This window comes from Engystomops pustulosus, chromosome 9, assembly GCF_040894005.1.
Source record: "Engystomops pustulosus chromosome 9, aEngPut4.maternal, whole genome shotgun sequence".
Lineage (NCBI taxonomy): Eukaryota > Metazoa > Chordata > Amphibia > Anura > Leptodactylidae > Engystomops > Engystomops pustulosus.
This window is the reverse complement of record NC_092419.1, coordinates 100189117-100214598: the sequence shown is the minus strand read 5'-3', so window position 1 is coordinate 100214598 and position 25482 is coordinate 100189117. Positions and strand designations below refer to the sequence as shown.

General features: G+C 43.0%; 1 protein-coding gene across 1 annotated transcript in view; it reads right to left on the bottom strand.

Moving 5' to 3' along the window:
- Positions 1 to 16250, bottom strand: part of ADAMTSL2 (ADAMTS like 2) — a 45883-nt gene extending 29633 nt beyond the window's left edge. Inside the window, exons 1-11 of the mRNA XM_072124683.1 lie at positions 16102 to 16250; positions 10506 to 10624; positions 10116 to 10258; positions 9505 to 9580; positions 9072 to 9174; positions 8037 to 8182; positions 7802 to 7925; positions 7415 to 7495; positions 7143 to 7318; positions 6260 to 6578; positions 5840 to 6182 (exon numbers count right to left, since the gene is read on the bottom strand). Of these exons, the coding sequence (XP_071980784.1) occupies positions 5840 to 6182; positions 6260 to 6578; positions 7143 to 7318; positions 7415 to 7495; positions 7802 to 7925; positions 8037 to 8182; positions 9072 to 9174; positions 9505 to 9580; positions 10116 to 10258; positions 10506 to 10622 (1628 nt within the window). The 5' untranslated portion in view covers positions 10623 to 10624; positions 16102 to 16250. The remainder of the gene's footprint in view (positions 1 to 5839; positions 6183 to 6259; positions 6579 to 7142; positions 7319 to 7414; positions 7496 to 7801; positions 7926 to 8036; positions 8183 to 9071; positions 9175 to 9504; positions 9581 to 10115; positions 10259 to 10505; positions 10625 to 16101) is intronic.
- Positions 16251 to 25482: the final 9232 nt, after the last annotated feature.

The window sequence follows — 25482 nt, the reverse complement described above, 5'->3', positions numbered from 1 at the left end:
GTTTTTAAGCCAGACATCCTATTAAAGGAGATTTACTAATCAAGATGTGCCAGAGCTCTGAATCGGAATGAGCCAAACGCCAGATTTATTATGTGTTTTAGATGCTTTTTGTGCTTCAGTAAACATTTTTGTTAGGTGTCTAGAAAAGGAATCGTAAAATGGGCCAGATTTTGGTAGAGAAAATAATAGTGTAAAGTATGCCAACCAGGAGGAGGTATTAAAAGGGCCTCATCTCTGATAAGAAGTGCTGAAGTTACTTAGACCCAGTTTTCAGTCTGACTTTGCAGGTTCTTTTATGTGCAAACTACTTGCACGCATATCTAAGAAGTGTCCGAGACTCTTTTACTAATTCTTGCGCAAGGACGACTGTCGGCATCGGAGATCAGTCTCCGGAAAGCACAGCCCGATGTATTAAAGTGGTGCGCGGCTGTTAGTAATTAATGGGTAGACGGAACTAATCAGTCGTGCGCCAGAAAAATGCAGACAGTAATGAAGTGTACGCCCAAATCTTACATGCACTGCGCCTTAATTTTGCTCCCTGACCAATTTTTTTCCTGGTCTATTGTGCGCCTAAATTTGCGCCTAAAAATGGCAACAAAATACACATAAATGTGACGGATAATGTGGAAAAGTTAGGCCACACCCACTTGCACCAAAAAAAACCACGGAGGTGTCGGGACAGTCGGAAACATCTGTTCTTTCTGGCCCAAACTCATTATGAATGATCCACAACAATTCTGCGCCCAAAAAAATCATAAAATCCCGGCATTTTTTGGGCGCAGATACGATAATACATGTCCCCCTTTGTGGCACAGCTGTACTATACCCGACGCAACACAAAATTCTGCAAATAAATGGGTGTTCCGGTGCTCAGACGGACTGCGCGCCATATTTAACATGCAAAGTCTGACAGAAGTGTGTCGCACACCCCATGTTGCCCTTTGTCGGGGCAGTGCAGAGCGTGCCAGATTCATGAAGAACGGGTGCCAGAAATCATGAACATGGCGCCCCCTGCACACTACACAGGACACTGCACATAGTACAGACTGCACTGTTCTTAGTAAATGTGCCACATAGTGCCCACCCCACGGATACATTTGTCTTTCTTGTCTACTGTTAAAGGGATAGGAATGTCATATTATTAAGGGTCTTATTTTTGGTCCCAGATTGAAGAAGTCGTAGTGCTTGTTTAGGTGCTGCAGCATCTTCTAAGTTTACCTCAGACCATCTACCTGAACACCGTCTACTTAATAATGGTGGCGATTGATTTAGCTTGATGTGAATGAGACAAAGCTGCAATACCATGCACCACCACTGTAAACCATGGCTGTTTAGAATCCCTCCATTCTGTTACTACCCTAGGGATAGCTCATTACACCTTTAAGTTGTCTACAAATGAGAAGATGGAAATAAATCTGTATTATTACTAGTGCACGGCAAGGAACATGACAGAATTATTTTTACGTTGGTGTTTGTAAAGGCCTTGATGTGTTATATATGTTGCTTAGACCCCGCACTAGGCCTAACTTTGTTTACCATAGCAACCAAGCACAACAGAGCTTTCATTTTGAATTCTGCTTTTGAAACATGAAAGCTGCACTGTGATTGGTTGCCATAAACTATGAATACAGCCTGTTAGAAATCTTCCCCATTGTATAACTTTTGACAGGAGTGTGTCTTTAAAGGGATATTTCAGAATTAATTATTAATAATCACCTACCCCTAGTATCTGATCTGGTATTGATTACCTGTCATAAGATGGGATGATCAATAGATGAAGCCCAGAATACCCCTTTAAAATCCAGATCCTTGCTCCAATCATAAGGGTGGACACTTGTTAAGTCGCAGCAGCAGGATCTTTGCCCTTGTTCTGTCTCCTTTCAGGCATTTTTAGGTCTAGCCTCAGGTGGTTGTGCACTTGTGTTTCAGTAAAATTACCAGCTTTATAAAACAAAACCTATTCTTTCCCTCTGGATTGATCCCGCAGTGTTTTACAAGACTAGTCTGTGCCAAAATAAGAGAAGAGAGCGAAAAAAAAATAAAATTTTGGCACTAAGTTGCGGGACGGGATTCAAGTGTTGTTTTGGCTGTCTGACTTTAAGACGGGTGTTTGAAGCAAAGTATAATGCTGAGGACTAGAGGTATTAACAGTCTGTGCACCCAAGTATAGTGAAATACAATTTAAAAGGATTTTTTTCCCCTAATTAATGATTTCTTAAGAAATAAGATCTAACCAACATTTTCTAAGGAAATCAAACTTAACATGAAGTTTTCCTAATAACTGGGATCTTCAGAAAAAAAATATTTTAAAAAAAACCCTTTAAGGAACATGTCACTTTGAGAGTTTTCAATTGGGGTTTGTAAAGTACTCTTATAATTTGGCAATACATATAACATTTTGTCAGAATGTGCAGATTTTGGCAGGACTGGCTGGCCATCTCGCTCAAAGGTGATGTGCCCAACAGAAGGTGTCAAGAAAAGAAGGATCAGGCTGTTGGATTTCAGCATGCCCAATCTTTTGTTTTCCGTGGTACCTTACAGCTGCTTTCCCCCTTTCCCTCTTCATTACACATGCATACTTGGCCTATCCCAGTGTGCATGGCAGGAGGACTAGCAATTGGCAGCTTCAAGTGTATTCACCATGACCACCACACATAATTCTACATTATTATAATTCTATATATTATATAATATATAATACAATATACTATATAAAATACTATATACTGTAATACTCCTAAATGGTGGCCACATAACATTGCCATATAGAAAGAGCAGCAAGAGAGTTCTGTGATTTATGGGCTATAATGTTAAAAGCTAATTCCTCATTTGGGTAGATACTCAGTGTTTGATCCAAGAGGATCCAACCTGCAGGACCACTATGAGCCAGAACAATGAAGGATCCATGGTGTCCTCCACATTGTCTAACGAGGCATACCAACCTGTCAGTATGACCAGTTGTGTGCCATCAAGTGGACGTGTCAAGCTTTAGTACCAACGCTGGAGGTTAATACAAGCAGGGGCGTAACTTGAGGGGGTGTAGAGGGTGCAGTCACGCCTGGGCCCAAGAGGCTTAGGGGGCCCATCATTTGTCACTTTACCATATGAGAAGACTAGTACTATAAACCAAACGTTGTAGTCAGGGGCCTGGAACAGACTTTGCACTTGGGCCCATCAGTTTCAAGTTACGCCACTGAATACAAGTACCAAAGCCCCTTCTTTGTGCTCGTTGGTAGGGATCTGGACTCCTACAGATTATGATGGCCTGGCCTGGCCTATGAATAGGTCCTGAAGAAACCCCTTAGATGTACAGTTCTCTCTGGTTTTTGGGAATGATACTTAGTTAGCATTTCCCAGACTACTGATAGTAGAGCAGAAATTTTTGACTTCCAACAGACAGGTTGTTCCTTGATGCCCCCTACCAGAAGACTGGGGCCCCTTGGCAATTGAACAAAATGCTACCACCTAAATCCATCCTTTTCCTTTATCCATGGAGCATATGTACCTTTTATCCCACACATGTAATATCCATTCCTGAGTGGATTTGCTGCTTTGGACTAGATTCACCCTGGTTATTTTTGCAGTGTGGTTGAAATCCTAGGCCAATAAAAATGACACATGGAGAGCAACATGTAATCCCTGATTCGGGGTGTTCGGCAGGTTTTCATGAATTGTGCTCGGCCTGCATGCGTCATAATATTATTAGACTATTTGATTTTGGTATTCCTGGAAGCCTTCTGATTTCATATGCAGAAGTTCCTTCTGATGGACTCAAAAATAAGCTCTCTCCCACTGAATCTATCATTAACCCAGAAGAAGACAACTATGTGGCTTAAGGCTTCAGGTCAGAGACAAGTTCCTGGGTTCTGCTCATTTACCCCTTGTCCCTATTTGCCAGTACCCTACGTTGGACATTGCTAATGCTCTCACTGTTATATGGTTCAGCACTCCACAACCCCCACATGCCCTGTCCAAAATAACATCAAACAGTTACAACTCACCTAAACATAGAGCCAACATTTTGTGTCCTTGTGGGTTTACATTAGAAGCACAAGGCCCTTCATATATATTTTCAGAAATGTTCAATATTAATTCATCCACCCAAAGAATCATCAAATATAGAACAAAGTTCATTGGATTGGGACTCTTAATAGGGTTTCCTTCTCTCTTTTGAAAAGTGGGCCAACACTGGGGCCTGAAGGCAGAATGAATGAATTCAATATAGTTCTGTGGGGTTCTGGTTCTCGTTGTAGAGATCCAGAAATGTTACAGGAAATACTCTGTGGGAATATATATGCAAATAAGATGTCCTCAAGTGGGAAGAACACAGGCACCTATAGATTCCCACCCTGTAAGTTAATGTAAAAATAAAACAGATGACTATGAATAGTAGCCCTGAAGTAGAAACCAATCTGAAATAATCCTTAGGATTGGCTGATCCATGAGGACCACAATCCTTGTTGACTTCATACTCTCATCTTCTCATCTCGTCTTGAAGGCTATATGTATAGTCCTTGTTACTACCATGATGGCCAGGAAGGTGGTCCCAGCTCAGGTTGACTTAACACTGTGAAATAGTGTAGGCCATGGCACTTCCACTCCAGGGGTCTCGTCATTATTTTTTCTATAGGGGCCTAATGCATACAAATATCTGTTTATGATAAAAATCTTCCCTCCTCACATGGCGTCTTCTGGGGTTTTTCAGCAGCACATGGTTATTGTCGCTGACTGCTTGGCATGGTAATACTGGGCACCTCGGCTTCTCCCTGTGTAAGTCTCATGTTTTATTTAAGAAATGACAAACAGTCTCAGACTCTTAAATGGGACACCTATGCCTCACATTCCTCAAGGAACGTAACTTGCTATTTAAATGTTAAAAAAAAATTCTGCCTAATAATGTCCTGTCTAGACTGTCTTGCTGCACAGAAGCCTCTTTGTGACTCGGGGAAAGAATTAGCCCAGCTATTATGTGAGGTACACTAAGTGGTGGTATACTGAAGAGCAGTCTATCCAAGATAATAGATTCATTTTTCGCGCACATGTTTAGTCAGCAGCCGGTGGTACATTTTAGGGCGATGTCTCTACGCCCTCTTAGTGAGAACGTTGTATTTTTGTAGAATACTTTATAATGACGTTACTTAACTCTGTGCCACAAACTTGTTGTCCTGACTCCATTCCTGAATTTGCCTGAAAGAGTGAAACCTCTTTGTGTATACAGGAAACCATTTTTAATAGCAGTTTTTTCATTATCAAAATGAACAATGACTCAACCCAACCATCACCAACGTCAACTCTTTGCCTTCTTTAAGAGGTGCTGCTCCACTGATTCCGGAGTAAATGGAATTTTTTCTCTTTCTCATTCCCGAGCAATTCGTTTTGGAACCAAATATGCTAATTAGTCTCTCTACTATCAAATGGACTGGAGCTGGATCACACACCAGGGACAGTAGATAGCCTAATTTGCATATTGGATGCCATTTGGTGCTGATTACTCGGGAAAGTTGGGAGAAAATCCAACTAGACTAGGAGTAGCACCTAGCATAGTAGGACTGCAGTAATACAATATATACTAGAGACGTGCCTACTACAAAAATCACCAATATCAACTTTCGGGGCTTCTGCAAGATAAACATGGTGTCGTCTTATCTCTTGAGGCAATCCCTCATCACTCAAACAAAAGTGACCACCTCCATGTAAAGTGGGCCCAGTAAAGCAGGACAATGTTGACTGCACATGTACAGTAAGTTGAATTTTGGGGTTGTTCGTTTCCAGATATACACAATTATGACATAAAATAAGAAAATGAGAAGAACCTGAGCAGATTCTGGAGTGCACCTACCTCCCTTTCTGGGTCCTATTTGTAAAAGGGACTGTTGAATTGGTCAACTGTGTTTCAGCTGAAGTATTGATGCTCAGCTCCAAGAAGGTGATGTTCAAGTCAAACATAGCCGTTTCCTCATTTTCCTCATAATCAGCGTAGAGATTATCCAGGTTGGGCTCCACAGAGTTCAGAGGTTCTCCAATGCTTTTGTTGAGGTGATGTAAAGTCTCCCTGGATCCTGAGGCTTTGTTGGAAAACTTTTTGGCAATGGCATTGCCAGGGAGCAGCTCCTTGGAGTTAAATCTGTGTGAGTCCTGTTCTCCAGTGTCTGAGATATAAGTAGTCTTGTTTGTGCTCAAATCTACACAATGAATGAGTGGTATCAGTCTTTTTGAAAAATTCATAGTATCTAACCACAAAAGAATTACAATTACTTACCTTTAGTTGCTTTACATTTTGCCCTCTTCTCACAGTCCACAGCTTCTGCTCCTTCATACACTTCATTTGTGTGCTGCTCATTGACGGGGCTCCCGTTCTCCCCCGAATTTCCCCGAGTATCCCCCCTTGTTTTTCCCTTTTGTACATTAGTACTGAGGCTTCTGTTTGGAGATGTAAAATCCTCCTCAAACTCTCTGCTTTCTTCACTTTCAGAGTCTGGGAAGGTGTAAAAGATCGGCTGAGTGACCTGAGAGTATGGTCTTCTGAGGAGGGTGTATTGGAATGTGATCGATGGGTTTTTGCCATTTTGGTTCCAAAGCTGTAGAGATATAAGGGTTGATTGTGGTCCCAAACTGCATTAAATTGAAAGTAAGATAATAACATTTTGTGTGCCCCTCAAATAGCCTCTTCTCGTATGCATATCAGGATTTCGGGACCTTGGGGCATTAACATCAAGCTTTTGCAAAACATGGTAAAACCTGGTGACCTCACTGCTTCTTATAACCATAGGAAGTGAAATCGGCAATGCACATCATTCATCACCCGGCTTCTAATTGTAGTCTATAATAGGATGTGTTACCACATTTCAGAGTCTCCATCTAGGCTCAGATTGTCTATGTGCAATCAAACATACATTAGTCATAAATAGATTCATGGTTGAACATCTTTTGAACAACTAAATGTCTACAGTTTAGTCTAACTCTGTAGCAGCTGTACACATTTATGTCCAAATGACCATTATGGGTTTTAAAATTGTCCATATAAACTTAAAACACCAGGAGAAGACCATTCTGTACATGTTTTTTCACCAAAGGAACGCTCATGTTCTAGCAACAATTGGACTATCATCCTGGCATCAACACAATCCACATGGATGACTTACCATGATGTTCAAGCCTTGGTTGGTTGGCCCTTGAGCTACTATATATTCTATTCCAGTCTCATATACATCCATTGGTCTTCGATATTTAAAAACAGTGCCAGCAATATTGAAATTTTTGGGTGTGTCAACCTTGAAGTTCCCATTGAAGTAGTAATATCCAGATTCATCTGCAACAGCTTGAAACAGAAAGACCCAGAAAATAAAAAACATACATTGATACTGCATTTTCACAATTGGTCGCAATATGTACAATATCAACGAACATTACTGACCTAAGACGTCTGCAGATTTCTTGCGCTCAACTATCTGGATATCTCTTGCGCCAACAGGGATGTAGGTTACTAGGGCATAACCTAAAAGAAACAATATGTTATTTCTGGAAAATAACTTGCATTGGACAACTATTGTTGACCATTTCTCTGTCTCTGGGCGTCTCGTAAAGTCCCATCAAGAAACCAGAATGATAAAAGAAGCCTTCTGAGACTCTAAAGTCGTTAGCCCATATTGGCCATACCTATGATGGACCCAACATTGGCTGACTTAATAACTGTATGCGTTAAAAGGTAAAGGCTTCAGAAACTATTTTCTAAAAAGTTCCCACACCAATGTCTGAGAAGTAGGGACAAAAACATGCACATTGATAACCTTCAACCATTTACCGAGATGGGAAGCTCCCTTCCTGTAATTCCCAGTGACGTGGACACAGCTGCTCCCGTCTCCCTGGCAGACACCACATTTATCAAGGGTGTGGGTGGAGAACAAAACCCCATCACATCCAATTGGCTGGGGAGAAAGCAACGGTAAACACAATATGGACCGAGCAGCACAAAGTGCATCTGTTGAAAGTTTCAGAAAATTTTTTGGCTAATGTTCTATGGTAATGTTTCAACAAACCTCACATTTTCCAGACACGCAAACCCCTCGGTAGTCACTGTATTTGCAGGACGTCCCATCCCGAGCCTGGACCATGAGTTGTCTCTGACCATCAACTGTTGTACACTGCAGGTCACATGGTTTGCTGGAGATGTGCACATAGTCATCTAGAACCAAACATCCATAGATAAGTCCAGACAACAATCCCAGCAATGGTGGATTTAAGGGGTGGTGTTTTTACAGTAGAGCCAGACATCCGCTAGACATCAAGAGTCAATACAAACCAAGAGATAGAATCATTGGGGCTTATTTATGAAGGGTCCGAACGCACTTTCATCGGGTTTCCTGAATATTTTCGTTTTGTGCCGAATTGCCCCAGGATTTTTGCGCACATGATTGGATTTTAGCACATCGGCGCCGGCTTGCACGCATCAGAAATAAGGGGGCGTGGACGTCGGACAACCCGACGGATTTGGACAAACGGTGGAATTTGAAAAAGGAAATGTGTCGCAAGATCAAGCACTTACATGTACCAGGAAGAAGCAGGTGAACTCCGGCGGACCTCGGCGCAGCAGCGACACATGCAGGAACTCGGATGCACGATGTTAGTGAATCGCGCTGGACCTGAATCCCCGTCGGACAACGCACCACGGGATTGCGACGGGACCGGGTAAGTAAATCTGCCCCATTGTGTCATGCTCCATCCCTACAACATATTGAATATTTTGCCTGTTCCTTTAAAACCCATTGGAGAGATGCTGCAAAGTCAACAAGTAACTCTTGCCTTCAGCACCACTTTATTAAGTGTTTGTAAAGTCCTAACCGCAGGAAGTGTGTGCAGGCATTAAAATGTCATTATATGACTGGCGCTAGGATTTCCCCATATGGAAATGTGCGTTACAATGAGGTCATAGACAGTGGTTTAACAGGGCTGAAATGTGTAACCCTAACTATAAATGGCTTCTTCAGACTTGGAGTGCCTCCATGCAGTGTGTACAGAGGACCTGGTAATTTCATGGCCTTCCTCTTGTAAATCACAGGTGCTGCCTCACTCACCGGGGTAGAGAGGTTTCCATTGATAGGTTTTTCCATTATACACGTGAGAATTGAAAGATGTGCACTGCTCTTCTCGGAAACTTCTGCTATTACTCGGACATTCCTGCAATGAGACACCAAGTTTCATCACACTTTTAATGCAACATTCGAGGTATAACCACTATGTAAGATCTTGTGAGGGGCCTGAGACAGGGGACAAAGACCATGGCTCTCTTTGGAGCTATTTCATTCCTTCTGGAAGACATCTAATTTACATATTTATCTCCCAGAATGCACCATACTGGTGCCCAGTATAAACATGTTCTACTGAACTATTTAGGACCAGACAAAGTCCTAAAGACCAAACATTAGGCAGAAACTTGCGCTTTATTTACTATAAGAATGGACATGACATCACAAAAAAATCCCCCCCCCAACTAAATTATCTACTTACCTGGACTTTACAGAGCTGATACCTTTTGGATGTCCCAGTGCAGTTTTTATTCCCAAGTGAACTGAGAGATTTCCTCCTAGAAATATAAAGTTATGTCTTAATAGAGAAGAGGGGAGATGTTTCCGAGGAAATAATCCTTCACAAAGTACCATATATACTAGAGTATAAGCCTAGTTTTTCAGCACAAAAAAATGTGCTGAAAACCAAAACTCGGCTTATGCTCGAGTAAAAAAATATATATCAAAACTCACCTTTCTGGCTTCCCCTGCTGCTGGCTATATACTGGGGCAGGGGGCTGGCTATATACTGGGGCTGGCTATATACTGGGGATATGGGCTGGCAGGCTATATACTGGGGGGCAGGTGCTGGCTACATACTATGGGGCAGGGTCTGGCAGGCTATATACTGTGACCAATGCATTTCCCACCCTCGAGTCAATAGGTTTTCCCAGGTTTTTGTGGTAAAATTAGGGGCCTCGGCTTATACTTGGGTCGGCTTATACTCAAGTACATACGTGATATTGTATCTTTTTATTTATCGTGGAGGCTTTAGGGCCTTCAAAACCCCTGAAACGATATGATACTGCATATACTAATATTAAGTTTCTTTACCTTTGTCTCAGGCAATGTCTTTCTTGAGACTTTACACCTCCTCCACAGGTTCTTGTACAAGCTGTCCATTTGGTCCACTCTCCCCACCAGAACGTTGTCACATCTGTTCCATCTTCCAGACTGTTAGATGCCTGAGCGATGTCCTGTTTTGGGTCCAAAAACACCATATTTAAGCACTTTCCAGGCGGCAAGTCTAGATGTGCTCCATATAGTACCTTGGGTTGCTTCTCCATTGAATACCATATAGTGGCTACCCCATACTCCCATCCCTCACCCAATCTCTGCTTATTCATCGTGGCTTCCTAACATGAGCACAACCCCATTATTCTGCCTTCCATATGCCCCACATATGAAGATTGTCATGGGGTCCAGTCCAGAAGATATACTCACTTGTGTCATTGAAAATGTGACATTTCCTAGTAGAATAAAAAGAAGGATCCATACTTTGCTCAGACTTTGTGTGGTAATAAATAGGACGGGGTGCAGAATCCTATGCGTAATACTCATTTCTAGAAAAAACAATGGTTAGAATTAGTGACCCATTTCCTTCAAGTTATATCAATGTAATTCTTCCCAAATACTCTGGATACAAATGTCTCTAATGAATTAATTTAAGAATAATCTAAGGTTCCGCTCAGAGCAAAGCCTGGAGTAAGACTCTACTACCAGTGGAAGATCCACCGGTCATCACGAGACCTTACCTTCAATGTTATATATTCAGGTCACAGATAAGTCTTTGTACTCCTTTTCAAACCACTTCTAACATAGTTGTACTTAGATATGGACAATTATGGCTGTAATTACTTACTTTTCCTATGGAAGCCAAAATAGTTTTGTCTACTCAATGTTATAACCAAGTATATATCTCTTGGTGTCTTCTGAAGAACCTATAAGAACCCCCTTTGAAACATTACACAAGACCATAATGTAGAATCTAAATTCACGACTGAGATGGTATCTTCTCTTCTACAATCTTCAAGACTTGAAGGACCAACATAGGGCAAGAAATGAGAATAATCTGGTAAAGCATTAAATACAGGTCAACTATTTAAAGGGAACCTGTCACCAGGAAACCCATTTTTAGCACTCCCCCAGTCCCCACAGAGCATAGTACATACACTGCCAAAGTGTTTTTGTGTAAAAAATAGGTTTTACAAAAAAGAAGTATTGTACTTTTCATTAGCATCTGCTGTGTGACTAGGCACTCGTCCCCTGGGAGGGGCTGGAAAGGAGCAGTTTCCCCCCCACCCTTGGGAAACATGTGACCTTTTCAAATATATGAATAACTCCCCTCACTCGGGATTGGCTGTAGAGGCGCAGGGGGCGTCGCTAAGCCCAGTGATCGGTGTTTTCATTTGAAAAGGTCACATGGAGTAGCTGTTCCTCCAAGGGGGGGGGGGAAACTGCTCCTTTCCAGCCACTCCCAGTGGGCAACTGCCTAGTCACACAGCAGATGCTAATGAAAGGTACAATATAACATATCTTTTTTTCTGTAAAACCTATTTTTTATACAAAAACACTTTGGCAGTGTATGTACAATGCTCTGTGGGGACTGGGGGAGTGCTAAAAATGGGTCTCCTGGTGACAGGCTCCCTTTAAGGTGATTAGAGACATTTTGACTTCACGTTTTTTGAGTAGGAGAGGAGAGGAATTATGATATTACCCCAGCACACGACTTACTGTAACAATCTCAGTATTCGAAGAGGACAAATTATTTCAATCATCTCCGATGGCACCTGTTGTCAGCAGGTGGAATTCCTGAATTACAATTTTTAATTTTTTACTTTTCCGAAATAAAATGGAAAAATGTTTGAAAGTGAAAAGCATAAATAACATTGAGTATCCAGGCGGCCATCCTCATTGACCTAAAATTACTAGTAAATTTCAATAAAGATCTAGGCCAGATGTGCAACAATCTGTTGCTTTGGCATAGATGGCTGAGGTAGAAAGCCCTGGGGTCACTTTTTCATCTCCGGCCACAGCATGTTTGACTAGGAAACAAATCCTACTATTACATGGAGGAGTTGAGGCCAGCCTTAACACAGACTCCATTCAGTCAGGAGGTGGTATCATGGGACAGGCACTTCCGTACACCGGCTCTCAAAACAAGCAAACAAACATGTGCGCATTAGGATCATCTTGCGGCGTGAAGAGTTGCCTCCACCCATAAAATACCCTGGATCGTCAGAACAAATGTTAATTTTTTTTTGTGTCCCTAAAACAAAAACCATTCATGTTATTAGGGGAAAAATAAACCAGACTCCCAGATCCCTCTCAGGAATTGAGTCAAAATTTTTAGGGAGCCGGAAATTTAATTTCTGATGGAAAAGGGCTTTATCAACTTCATATGAGAACAGTTTATATGCCATGTTTCCTTATATCTCAGCCCTATACTCTGCTTCTGCCTCTGCTATACATTGCTTCAGGTCTGGCCTCTCTAATCCCAGCTGATCGAGTTGAGAAAGATCAGTGTGGCTGCTCATATTCCCTGCAGTGGCCTCTGCAGGTGGAATATGGTATAACATGGTACCCATTCAAGTTAATGGGCAACTGAAAAATACATGGTTACGGAAAGAGCTCCGGAACAGAATATGCTCTTTCTTATTGGCTCTCCATGCGAACCTAATACCGTAGTAGGGGAGATAAACAATTTTTCCCCCATGTTATATATCGAGATCCTACACATTTACTAAGGGCCCCGCGGACCGCACTTTCGTCGGACATCCCGATGATTTCGATTTTGCGCCGCTAGGACAGGGATTTTAAAGGAGTGTTTGGAGCATGGGATCGGATTTTGGCACAATCGCGACGGCTTTCATGCAGCAGAAATCAGGGGGCTGGCCGTTGGACGATCCGACGGATTTGGACAAACCACAGAATTTAACTTCAAAATTGTGTCGCAAGCCAAGCACTTACATGCACCGCGAGGAAGATGGTGAACTCCAACGGACCTGAGCGGGGAAGCGACACATGCAGGAAACTGGACACACGATCTTAGTGAATCGCGGAAGCTCCGAATCCTTGTCGGACAACGCACCGCGGGATCGCAACAGGATGGCTCCAATGTGCTCCATTGTGATTACTTCCATCCCTCTTTATTATGGTGATCTACACCTTATAACTAATTGGTAATTGTTCACCATAAAGAATATTGGCATCAAATTAATGTATATTAATTGAACACTATATAATATATTTATGGTAACATCCACTAAAATTAGTCCCTATTTGTTCAAAATAAGGAAAACACACCTGCTTTATTATAAAAACACAGCGCCACTCCAGTCCAGAGGTTGTGCCTGGTACTTCAGCCTAGCTCCATTGAAGTAATATAGCTAAGCTGCAATATCATCCACAACCTGTGAACAGGTGTGGCGCTGTTTTATGAAGAAAGTATTCCTGATTCTACCTCTCTAAAACAACCCCCCCCCTCGCTCCACTACTCCGTAAAACCTGCAAACATTGCATCTCCAGTCACCATTAAACCACCTTACCCCCTTCTTACGTTTTTTCCCCTAAGTGATTGTTTGAGAAGTACACTAATTCATTGATGAACTTGAGCCCAGAAGGTTTTGGCCAGTTCCTCGGCGGACAGGTGTCTCAGTGTCTTCCCACACTTGCTTTTCATTAGGTCTTCCAGACATATCTGGGAGCGGGCCAAGAAACACTGCTTAGTACGACGTCTAACATGAACTTTCAAGGAGAAAAGAGCGAGGATGAAGCCGCCACAGTTTAAGGAGCTGGCTGCAACTTCCACTGAAGGAACAGTATACACACGGATTAACTAGCGGGGATGGAACCTATAAAAGAACAACCGTTCAATGTTGTGAACAATATATTGTTGTAAGGCCATTAAGTGGGGATCCTTCAGACAATTTATTAAGTGTTAAGTAAAAAAAATCTTGGAATGACCCAGGACTCCGGTCCTATATTATTCTAGGGAAGCGCTGTCCAATTTTCTTCCTTTTGGAGCGTGCAGCTTGAAGTAAAACGTGCTGGATCCTATTAAAATGTTGAAGTCATATAATGAACTTCTAGGGTGGTCCCTTGTAAGGACAAGGGTCAAAAAGAAAACCTAAAGGGTCACATCCTGAACAATGACAGCACTTTCTCATAGATCTGTCATCTTATACATGAAAGCAACATCCAAAACACTTTCAGGGGTTGTTTAGATCTGAAACTTAATTTTTAATATTATTATAGGGTTAGAAAAGTCTATGTGGAAGACTCATTCCAATGGGAGTGATGTAATACTTCACTTCACCTCTGGGAGTGCTGCAGGGAGAATAAACCTCTACTGCCCAGCTCTCTATAGATAAATGTTTGATCGCTGAAGGTCCTGATAGCAGGACAATGTTAAATCAGCTTATTTTTCATAACACCCTCTATATATATGTGTGTATATGTACACGCTGCAATACAAATGTTGTAAATATTAATTATGTAAAAGCAAATAAAGCTAATTTTGAAACTAAAATCTGATTTTTTGGCAACATGCTAGGTGTACCTAAATACAAGAGTAACCAATCACAGCACATCTTTTATTTTTCCACAGCAGAATACAACATGAAAGCTGTGTTACAATTCATTGCTGGAAATGTAGGAGAGGTCAGACATTTTGGGGCAAAATAAGCCAGCATGAGAAAAGGGGTTAAAGAAAAGACACCCCAACATCCCTAATAATTATTATACCAGCATTTGTTTGCTAATCCCTGGTGACCACCTGATCAGATGAAGACCTATTCAGCTGCACAATTTCCCTACAGCGCCCTCTGTTGGAGATATTTATCATTTCTTGCACCCAAGAGACAACCAAGTAATATGAAGGCTAATTCAGTCTACCAAAGACAGTCTTCCTTTTGGTTTATTAAAGAGGGGGGTACCCGCATATAGGTTGGGGGTCACTGTTGGCAGACACTGGATCTATCCCCTTGATTTGTCCAATCCACTATTATGGAAGATAAATCCCTGGGGCTACCGTGGTGTCCACTTGTTACAGAAGCGTACAGCTAAGGCAGCTAGTGTATAGACTACCCTAAACAGCCCCTGGTATCTCAGCTTACTAAGTGGGATATATTCAACATAATTAATTAATGTGACTATAACCACCCCCACTGATCTAGCCATAGGGGTGCTTAACAGTAACTGGGGGTGATCACATTTATGTTGCTAGAAACATAAAGCAAAACTATTGAAACATTAATATTAAATAGGTCAAATCCTAAAAACTTATCATGGTTTATGGGCGTCAAACATTAGGACCCCTCTCTATCAGCCATCAATGAAATGGGTGTCCTGTAATACTCAATTTGCCCTGTAGTGGCCACTGTAGGAAGTGACCCATCAAAATCAGCTGATTGTGGGAGGTTTCCAAGAGCTCTACCAATAACCCACCACATTTCAAGGACCCCCTGTAAGGGTATCCCCATATGCAGCACCCTAAAAGAGCATCCAAAATTTACATGTGTTCTATTTAATTACAATATGATAGCCAATATAAATATATATATATATATATATATATATATATATATATATATATATTCTTTCCAATGAATGTAGAGAATCTGGAATTCCTTACTAAATATCACCACATATATTAGCTTCCATATGCGTATGCAGGTATATATATATATTTGTATTATGTCAGATAATGAGAAATAGCATGTCCAGTCAATTGCAGAACTCTACAGTCTCTATCTGGCTGACACCAAGGAGCAATAGCTTGCAATTATATCCAAAATTGGCTGCACCCCACTTTTTCCCACTTGGACCCTCTTACCTGTTTGGAGCAGTTGATCCTGATGCTCAGGGGTGGAGTGTCCAAGAGTGAGTGACAGGTGGCGTCAGCTATATACACACTCAATACTATATATATATACCTTACCTGTGCATAGTGATATCACATACTCAGCCCTGCTACATCTTAATCCTGAGCATGCACACTCATACTTCTCATAGTATATATAATGGCATATAGTGGTACCTTGCAGTGTGTGTCTGTCCCTGGCAGTGTGTCTGTCTGTCGTCTGTGCCGCCCCAGTCACTGCTCCTCTCTTTTATAGCTGCTGTCAGACAGACTGTCAGGAATTCACACTTAGACCCAGAGTTCAAGCTCAGTCTCTCCTGTCTTCTCTCCTCCTTCAGAGTTTATTCATTGACTCTCTATAATAGCCCCCTCCTTCTTCCCTGTTCTGCTCCGCACTCTCCTCCCACAGCCCCTATCCCCAATCTCTCCCCCCCCCCCCACCACCACCCTGCATCCCTCTCATGGCAGTGATGCCTTTATAATTTTGTTTTAGTCTGTCTTACTGTCTGCCCTGACATCACTCCTAAACAAAGCATTAACCACTGATCTGCCTCGCAGGAGTCTGGCCCATTTCCAGGCTGCGTTACAATTACAATCCTTGCTGGGGTGATGATAGACAAATCTTGTAGAAAGTCACGAGAATAACCAGTCCCCTGACTTAAGGAGGATCTCCACATGGACACGTTACATCGAGATATGGCCAGGGTAACAAGCCTAGTAGAAATTGGACCATCACTTCATCAACATAACAACTCAAAAGGAAACACTGGGGCAGATTTACTTACCTGGTCCTGTCGCGATCCTCAAGGTGCGTTCTCAGACGGTGCGGTGCGATTCACGTAGCTCATGCGCCAGAGTTCCTGCATCCTTCTCTTCCCCGCAGAGGTCCGCTGGAGTTCACCTTCTTCTTCCCGGTGCTTGTAAGTGCAAGTCTTGCGACACAATTTGATATGTTAAATCCTGCACGTAGTCCTTATCCGTCGGCGCGCCCCCCGATTTGTGCTTCGTGCAAGCCGGTGCCGATGCGCCAAAATCCAATTGCGTGCGCCACAATCAACTTTTAAATGCAACGCAAAATGGTAATCATCGGAATATCCAACGTTTGTGCGGTCCGGGCACCCTTAGTAAATGAGCCCCACTGTGTCTGCATAAATAAACGCAAAACATTTTATTTTATGGTGTCAAATAGGCCACAGCTTTATTTAAAAAAAGGTTAGAGGAGGAATCATAAGAAGTGCTAGGGTGGGATTCACCAATACTGTGATAAAGGGGCGGCACGCTCTGGCTTCCATTCTAGCAAAGCCGATTTACTGTTCACCCCCATGATGTTTATTATCCTCTGTTAGTTAAAATGAATCCATCTGCAACTTCCACCCATCACCATAGAAAATGCAGTTTGACACCTCAAATTCAGCATTTCACAGATATAATTCCAACATGTCTTCCAATCAGTCCTGGTGTATACAATTTTGGTTGCCCCAGGATCCAACTGTAAATCTTCTGACTATAGTCTGGCTGGGCAGATTATTCACATGAATGTCTTCTGTTGTCTGCACACTGCATTGCTCTATGCCCTCACCTCGCACCTCCCCACTCCATTACAGGACGAGCCCACACACAGACACATTTCCTGCCAGCAAGCAGCGTGCAAAGACTTAGGCTATATTCACACTGCTGTTGCCCGCCCGTACCGTACCGTAGCGGGCAACGGCAGTGTACGGGGAGAGGAGGAGGAGGTGAGCGCAGCTCACCCCCACCCCTCTCCATAGCAACCTATGGCGCACGGCGCCGTATTACGGGAAAAGATAGGACAGGTCCTATCTTTTTCCCGGGTACGGAACGGTACGGTGCCGCACGTGTGCTGCACCGTACCGCTCCCGTAGGGTGCCGTGCGCCCATAGAAGTGTATGGGGGACGTATATCGGCCGTATATACGTCCCCCATACGTTAGTGTGAATATAGCCTTACTCTTCAAAATACAGATAAGACATACCTCCCGACATCTGGGTTTAAGAAAGAGGGAGAAAAAGAGTATCATTTTTTTTTGCCTAAAAAAACCCACACCCCTTATCCCACCCCATAGTATGCCCACACAGTATAATACCTGGAATAATGGCTCTTACACAGTATATTCTCACCCAGTGCAATGCCCTATTCCACTCTACTCCTATTTTGTACCCTTTCTCTGCTCCCCCCTTTCATTCTTCATTTCTCTACTCCTCTTCCTTATTATGCCCATTATCTTCTCCCCCTCTTATTGTGCGTCCTCTCTGCTCCTCTTCCTTATTGTGCCCCCTCTCAGCTCATCTTCCTTATTATGCCCCCTCTGCTCCTCTTCCTTATTATGCACCCTTTTCTCCCCTTCTTATTTTGTCCCACTTCTCTGCAACCTTCTTATCATGCCCCCCTCTCAGCTCCCCTTTTTATTATGCCCCCCTCTGCCACCCCTTCTTATTGTGGCCCACCTCTCTGCTCCCCTTCTTATTGTGCCCCCTTCTCTGCTCCCCCTCTTATTATGCCCCGTATGTGCTCTCCCTCTTATTATTCGATCCTCTGAATATTGTGACCCCTGTCCTCCATACTCACTAATATTGTGGTAATTATTTTAAAAATATTTTACTCGCCTTGCCTTCCTTCCCCCACAGTCCTGGTTTCTCTTTTCTTTTATTATAGTCATCCTATACAAAATCCCAACACAATGCCTAAAAAATACCTTCATTTAGTTTCCAACTAATACTGCCATTTAGTTCCCACGCAACAATTCTATATATTGGGGTACACAAGACTGTTATAAATTGCTTAAATGACATCTACCATCCGAATTTCTGCTGGTAGACTGCCCAAACTTACTTGGCTGATGCATTTTATAGTATGAGGAACAGGTTTTTTGTAACTTCAGGAACTTCAGGATGCACCTAAAACAGAACTTATAAAAAATATGCCAATGAGCCTGAGGCTCTCCAGCCTATATCACCGGAGCACATCTTGGCTTGGAAGACTAATAAAATATGCATGCCCCAACTCTCTGAAGTTGAGCCTCGTCCCTTCCGGACCTGTTGGTGACAGAGGCTCAACTTCAGAGAGTGGGGTAGTGCATATATAATTAGTCTTCTGAGCCATGAGGCACTCTGGAGACGTAGGGCGGAGAGCCTCAGGCTCATTAACATATTTATTTATATAGTATAAATATATACTGTCCGACGATGATGAAAGCAGCGAAAAAACAACGGAAATGCGGCCGCGGGATCTTAGTAAATAAGCCCCAATGTTTTCTTTACTGCTTTCCCTAGGCTGCCTACGTACCTTCCAATGATTGCCGTTCAGTTTGTAAATAATCCCACCATACGGTACCTAAAAAGTGGACCCATTCAATTAGCGGCCTGTATTTTTATGGGTTCATAACTACTAGATTAATAGACCCTTACAACAGATATACGAGTTGCTGAGGTGCCAACATTATCAACCTTAGTAAGGAAGATGAGGAATCCTTCATTAATTATCAATTGACTTGGAGCAGCCCTAAAATTCCCATCTCAGGCCTAAAGTGGCCATCTTTTACAAAAATATCTGAGACAAAAGTTACCACAGCGTTCAATTTCCATTTCCTGAGACCAGAATTCAATTGGTTGCTATGGGTAACCATTAGGCTTTTTATCTGCGCTAGGCCGAGATTTCACATACTCAGTAACTTCTATAAACTGGCAAAATTGTAGTTTTGGGAAGGGATGGCCATAAAGCTTTATAAATAAACTTAATAATATGTAATTGTTGTCTGCGAGGGTGAAGAGACAGGTCGGTGCGCCTTATATTACCATCCCCCTTGTCTCCACCATTATCCACCACATCCCTCACTCCCATTATCACCAGCAAATCACACCGATAAACATATGATTAAGTCCCAAGATTCAGACTGAAAACACAGACTCCCGCCGCTATCAAAGTCCCAGAACGGCCACAGCCTTAAAGGAAAAAACCAGAGTAGCCGACGTCCGCCTGTAATCAACAACACTCGTCCATTGTTATCTGGTAACTAGAACCTTCCATTACTTATTTCAGCCATTTACACAAGACCTCAGACTTCTGTATCCAGGAACGGCAATAATTCATAGGAGTCGTATCTAGTAGTGAGGGAAATTGTATGGAATATCTTAAAGTGGGAGTGTACAGGATATAACTTGCTGTCTTAAGACATCCATACACCTTAGGACCATTTCACCATATACTTGCCTAAGTGTGCATGTTTTATGGTTGAGGAAAGGTAGCAATGGTGTAACTAGAAGCTGATGGGCCCCACTGCAAAGTCTGTGCCGGACCCACGACTATAATGTATGGTTTATAGTAATAGTCTTCTCATATGGGAAAGTGACACCATAAGGCCCCCCTAAACCTCTCGGGCCTTGGTGCGATCGCAACCAATGTACTCCCTAATTTACGCCCCTGAAAGGTAGTAAGAATGTGCCACTTATCTTCCCTGATAACAAAAGGAATAGACATGTTAATTAATACTCAACCGCTGATCCTTCTTTCCATCAATATCTGCATCATGAAGTTCCGATTTCTTCTGAGATGCGCTCAATTATTACTTATTTTACTAAGGGTCGGGGATTGCACTTTTCTCGGACTGTTCACGGTTTTCGGGATTTGCACAGCTTTGACAGGTATTTAACAGGGGTTTGCGCTGGGATTGTGTCACATCGGATTGTGGCGCAGCTGCGCTGGCTTCCATGCAATAGAATTCGGTTGGAGTGCCGTCAGACGATCCCACTGATTTGGACTGAGCGCGGGATTTAAGATTCAAATTATGCCGCAAGATAACGCACTCACATGCACCAGGAAGAAGAAGGTGAACTCTGGCGGACCTGAGCGGGGAAGCGACACATGCAGGATATCGGGCGCACGATCTTAGTGAATCGCGGCACAGTGTATTATCGGCGGACAATGCACTTTCAGCGACTTCCTCTGGACGGGTAAGTAAATGTGCCCCTTTGTGTTATACTCCAGAACTGTGCTCAATGGGGAACCCCAAATGTAGTTTGTCTGTGTATAATGCAGGGTGCGCCAGATTCAGGATTTCTGGCACCTGTTCTTCATGAATCTGGCGATCCCTGCACTGCCACGACAGAGTTTACCAAGTTTTTTTTTGTTGCACCTTTAACACAGGGCGTGCAACAGACTTTGCATGATAAATCTGGCGCAAGGTCTGAGCACCGGAACGCCCCCTCATCTGTGCCGCATAATGCCTATTGCAGCTGTGGTGTAGACACTTCTTAAATACCTGTGCAAGCAGTTTTCACCTAAAAAAAACATGCAAAGTCCAGAAGAAAACAGGCACAAAGCCCTTAGTAAATGTGCCCCATTATTCTGAGTCATTGGGGGATATTTATCATAAGCTGGCGCTCGTGCGCCAGCGTATGATAGCCCTGCCGCTGCAAATTCGCAGCCCGATACATCAAGAGGCCTGGCGTAGAAAAAGATGCAGCCGGCAACTTTTCACGTATGAAAAGTCGCCGGCAGCAGCAAGTAACGCCCCGCGCCGGCCCACTCCCGTCCGGATGCGCCCTCCACTCTGCCGGCCGCGCCCCCCCTTGTGGTTTACCACAAACACATCTTATGTCCCTACATGTTGATCTCCTAACAGTGTCATGCTGCTGCTCCCCCAACAGGGGTACTTAATGGTATTTTTAAGTATCCCTGAAAATACTACCAGTACACAGTAATAATGCTTCCTAATAAAACACTGTAAAATGTTCCCTATTGTAGGTAAAAAGCCCTCATTCCTGCGCTCTAAAATACCACCACTACCTCAAGTGTGGGCCCCATTCTTTATAAAGCTTGATATTGTGGCAGTATGCTGTCCCGATTTTGGCCCCCACACTTAGTAATGACCCACAATCATTAAACTCCACATTGTGGTTTAAACTCAGTATATCGTCCCCATTTTGATCCTTACACTTTATAATACACCCTTATTGTGGTCCTCACATTTTATGAATAACCTTCCAATCCCCCCCCCCCCCCACAGTAGTCCCATACATTATATTACCCCTCTCTCTTGTGTTATTTGCATTTAATAATGTCCCCTAATTGTGCCACCCACCCAATAAATGTTCCATTGATATGTCCTGACATGCTATAATGCCATCCACACTTAATCCCTTCCTAATAATTCCCCTTCCCCAATTGAGGCTCCCGTCCTAACATTGTCCACTGAAAGGAGCCCCCTGCCTAATAGTGCCTTCACACCAAATAAGTCCACACGCCACAGTAAAGCCCAGATTAATGCCCACAATCCACATAAAAATGCCCACAGTAATTACCTGCAGCCCACATTATTATCCACAGTCTACAGTAATGCCCCCTCTATATAGTAATGCCTCCAGGCCAAAATAATTCCCCCTTTATAAAGTAATGCTCCAAGTCCACAGTAATTCCCCCTTTATAAAGTAATGCCCCTAGTCCATAGAAATGCCCCCTTTATAAAATAATGCCCCCTTTATAAAATAATGTCCCCAGTTCACAATTATGCCCCCTTTATGGAGTAATGCCCCCAGCCCACAGGAATGCTCAATTTATAAATTAATGCTACTAGTCCACAGTAATGCCCCCTTTATAAAATAATGCCCCCAGTGCATAATAATGCCCCCTTTATAAAATAATGCCCTCAGTCTGTAGTAATGTCCCCTTTATAAAGCAATGTCTCCAGTCCATAGCAATGCCCCCTTTATAAAGTAATGCCCCAGCCCACAGCAATGCCCCTTTTATAAAGTAATGTTCCAGTGCACAGTAATGACCCCTTTGTAAAGTAATGCCCCTAGTCCCTAGAAATTCTCCCTTTATAAAACCTGCCCCCAGCCCACAGTAATGCCCCCTTTATGGAGTAAGGCCCTGAGCCCACAGCAATGCCCCTTTTATTAAATAATGCCCCCGGTCCATAGTAATGCCCCCTTTATAAAGTAATGCCCCAAGCAATACCCCTTTTATAAAGTAATGCCTTCCATCCATAGTAGATCCCCCTTTATAAAGTAATAGTTCCAGTGCACAGTAATGCCCCCAGTCCATAATTATGCCCACACTGTCTAATAATAAACCAAAAAAATACACTAATACTCACCAGTCTTCCCTCCTTACCCTTTCAGTCTTCTGTGCAGGACGATCGGCGGTGACGTCATCACATCGCGTCTCCTGCTCCCGGCTGCTGTCTTAAGCTGCTCCAAGCTTAAGTGCTCCACTACACTGCTCATCTCTATCTGTGTCCTGACGAGACAGATAGGGATGAGAGTGAGAAAAACTCCCCGGGCAGCGGGACCAGTGACCTGCTGATCCGGGGCTCCGGCAAAAGATCCGGGGCACGAGCCCCGGATCTTTTGACATAGCGGCGCCCCTGCGGATCGGGGAAAATAATCCCAAAAGCTAGCAATAAGCTAGCATTTGCGATTATTTCAGGGCCACTGGCGTCACTGATAAATATGCCCCATTTAGTACATACATGACATTACTTATCCTATACTGATCCTGAGTTACATCCTGTATTATACCCCAGAGCTGCACTCACTATTCTGCTGCTGGTGCAGTCACTGTGTACATACATGACATTACTTATCCTGTACTGATCCTGAGTTACATCCTGTATTATACCCCAGAGCTGCACTCACTATTCTGCTGCTGGTGCAGTCACTGTGTACATACATGACATTACTTATCCTGTACTGATCCTGAGTTACATCCTGTATTATACCCCAGAGCTGCACTCACTATTCTGCTGCTGGTGCAGTCACTGTGTACATACATGACATTACTTATCCTATACTGATCCTGAGTTACATCCTGTATTATACCCCAGAGCTGCACTCACTATTCTGCTGCTGGTGCAGTCACTGTGTACATACATGACATTACTTATCCTGTACTGATCCTGAGTTACATCCTGTATTATACCCCAGAGCTGCACTCACTATTCTGCTGCTGGTGCAGTCACTGTGTACATACATGACATTACTTATCCTATACTGATCCTGAGTTACATCCTGTATTATACTCCAGAGCTGCACTCACTATTCTGCTGCTGGTGCAGTCACTGTGTACATACATGACATTACTAATCCTGTACTGATCCTGAGTTACATCCTGTATTATACCCCAGAGCTGCACTCACTATTCTGCTGCTGGTGCAGTCACTGTGTACATACATGACATTACTTATCCTGTACTGATCCTGAGTTACATCCTGTATTATACCCCAGAGCTGCCCTCACTATTCTGCTGCCGGTGCAGTCACTGTGTACATACATGACATTACTTATCCTGTACTGATCCTGAGTTACATCCTGTATTATACTCCAGAGCTGCACTCACTATTCTACTGCTGGTGCAGTCACTGTGTACATACATGACATTACTAATCCTGTACTGATCCTGAGTTACATCCTGTATTATACCCCAGAGCTGCACTCACTATTCTGCTGCTGGTGCAGTCACTGTGTACATACATGACATTACTAATCCTGTACTGATCCTGAGTTACATCCTGTATTATACGCCAGAGCTGCACTCACTATTCTGCTGCTGGTGGAGTCACTGTACATACATGACATTACTTATCCTGTACTGATCCTGAGTTAATCCTACATATACTCCAGAGCTGCACTCACTATTCTGCTGCTGCTGGTGCAGTCACTGTGTACATACATGACATTACTTATCCTGTACTGATCCGGAGTTACATCTTGTATTATACTCCAGAGCTGCACTCACTATTCTGCTGCTGGTGCAGTCACTGTGTACATACATGACACTACTTATCCTGTACTGATCCTGAGTTACATCCTGTATTATACTCCAGAGCTGCACTCACTATTCTGCTGCTGGAGCAGTCACTGTGTATATACATGACATTACTTATCCTGTACTGATCCTGAGTTACATCTTGTATTATACTCCAGAGCTGTAATCAACTATTCTGCTGCTGGTGCAGTCACTGTGTACATACATGACACTACTTATCCTGTACTGATCCTGAGTTACATCCTGTATTATACTCCAGAGCTGCACTCACTATTCTGCTGCTGGAGCAGTCACTGTGTATATACATGACATTACTTATCCTGTACTGATCCTGAGTTACATCCTGTATTATACTCCAGAGCAGCACTCCCTATTCTGCTGCTGATGCACTCACTGTGTACATACATGATATTACTTATCCTGTACTGATCCTGAGTTACATCATGTATTATACCCCAGAGCTGCACTCACTATTCTGCTGCTGGTGCAGTCACTGTGTACATACATGACATTACTTATCCTGTACTGATCCTGAGTTACATCCTGTATTATACCCCAGAGCTGCACTCACTATTCTGCTGCTGGTGCAGTCACTGTGTACATACATGACATTACTAATCCTGTACTGATCCTGAGTTACATCCTGTATTATACTCCAGAACTGCACTCACTATTCTGCTGCTGGTGCAGTCACTGTGTACATACATGACATTACTTATCCTGTACTGATCCTGAGTTACATCCTGTATTATACTCCAGAGCTGCACTCACTATTCT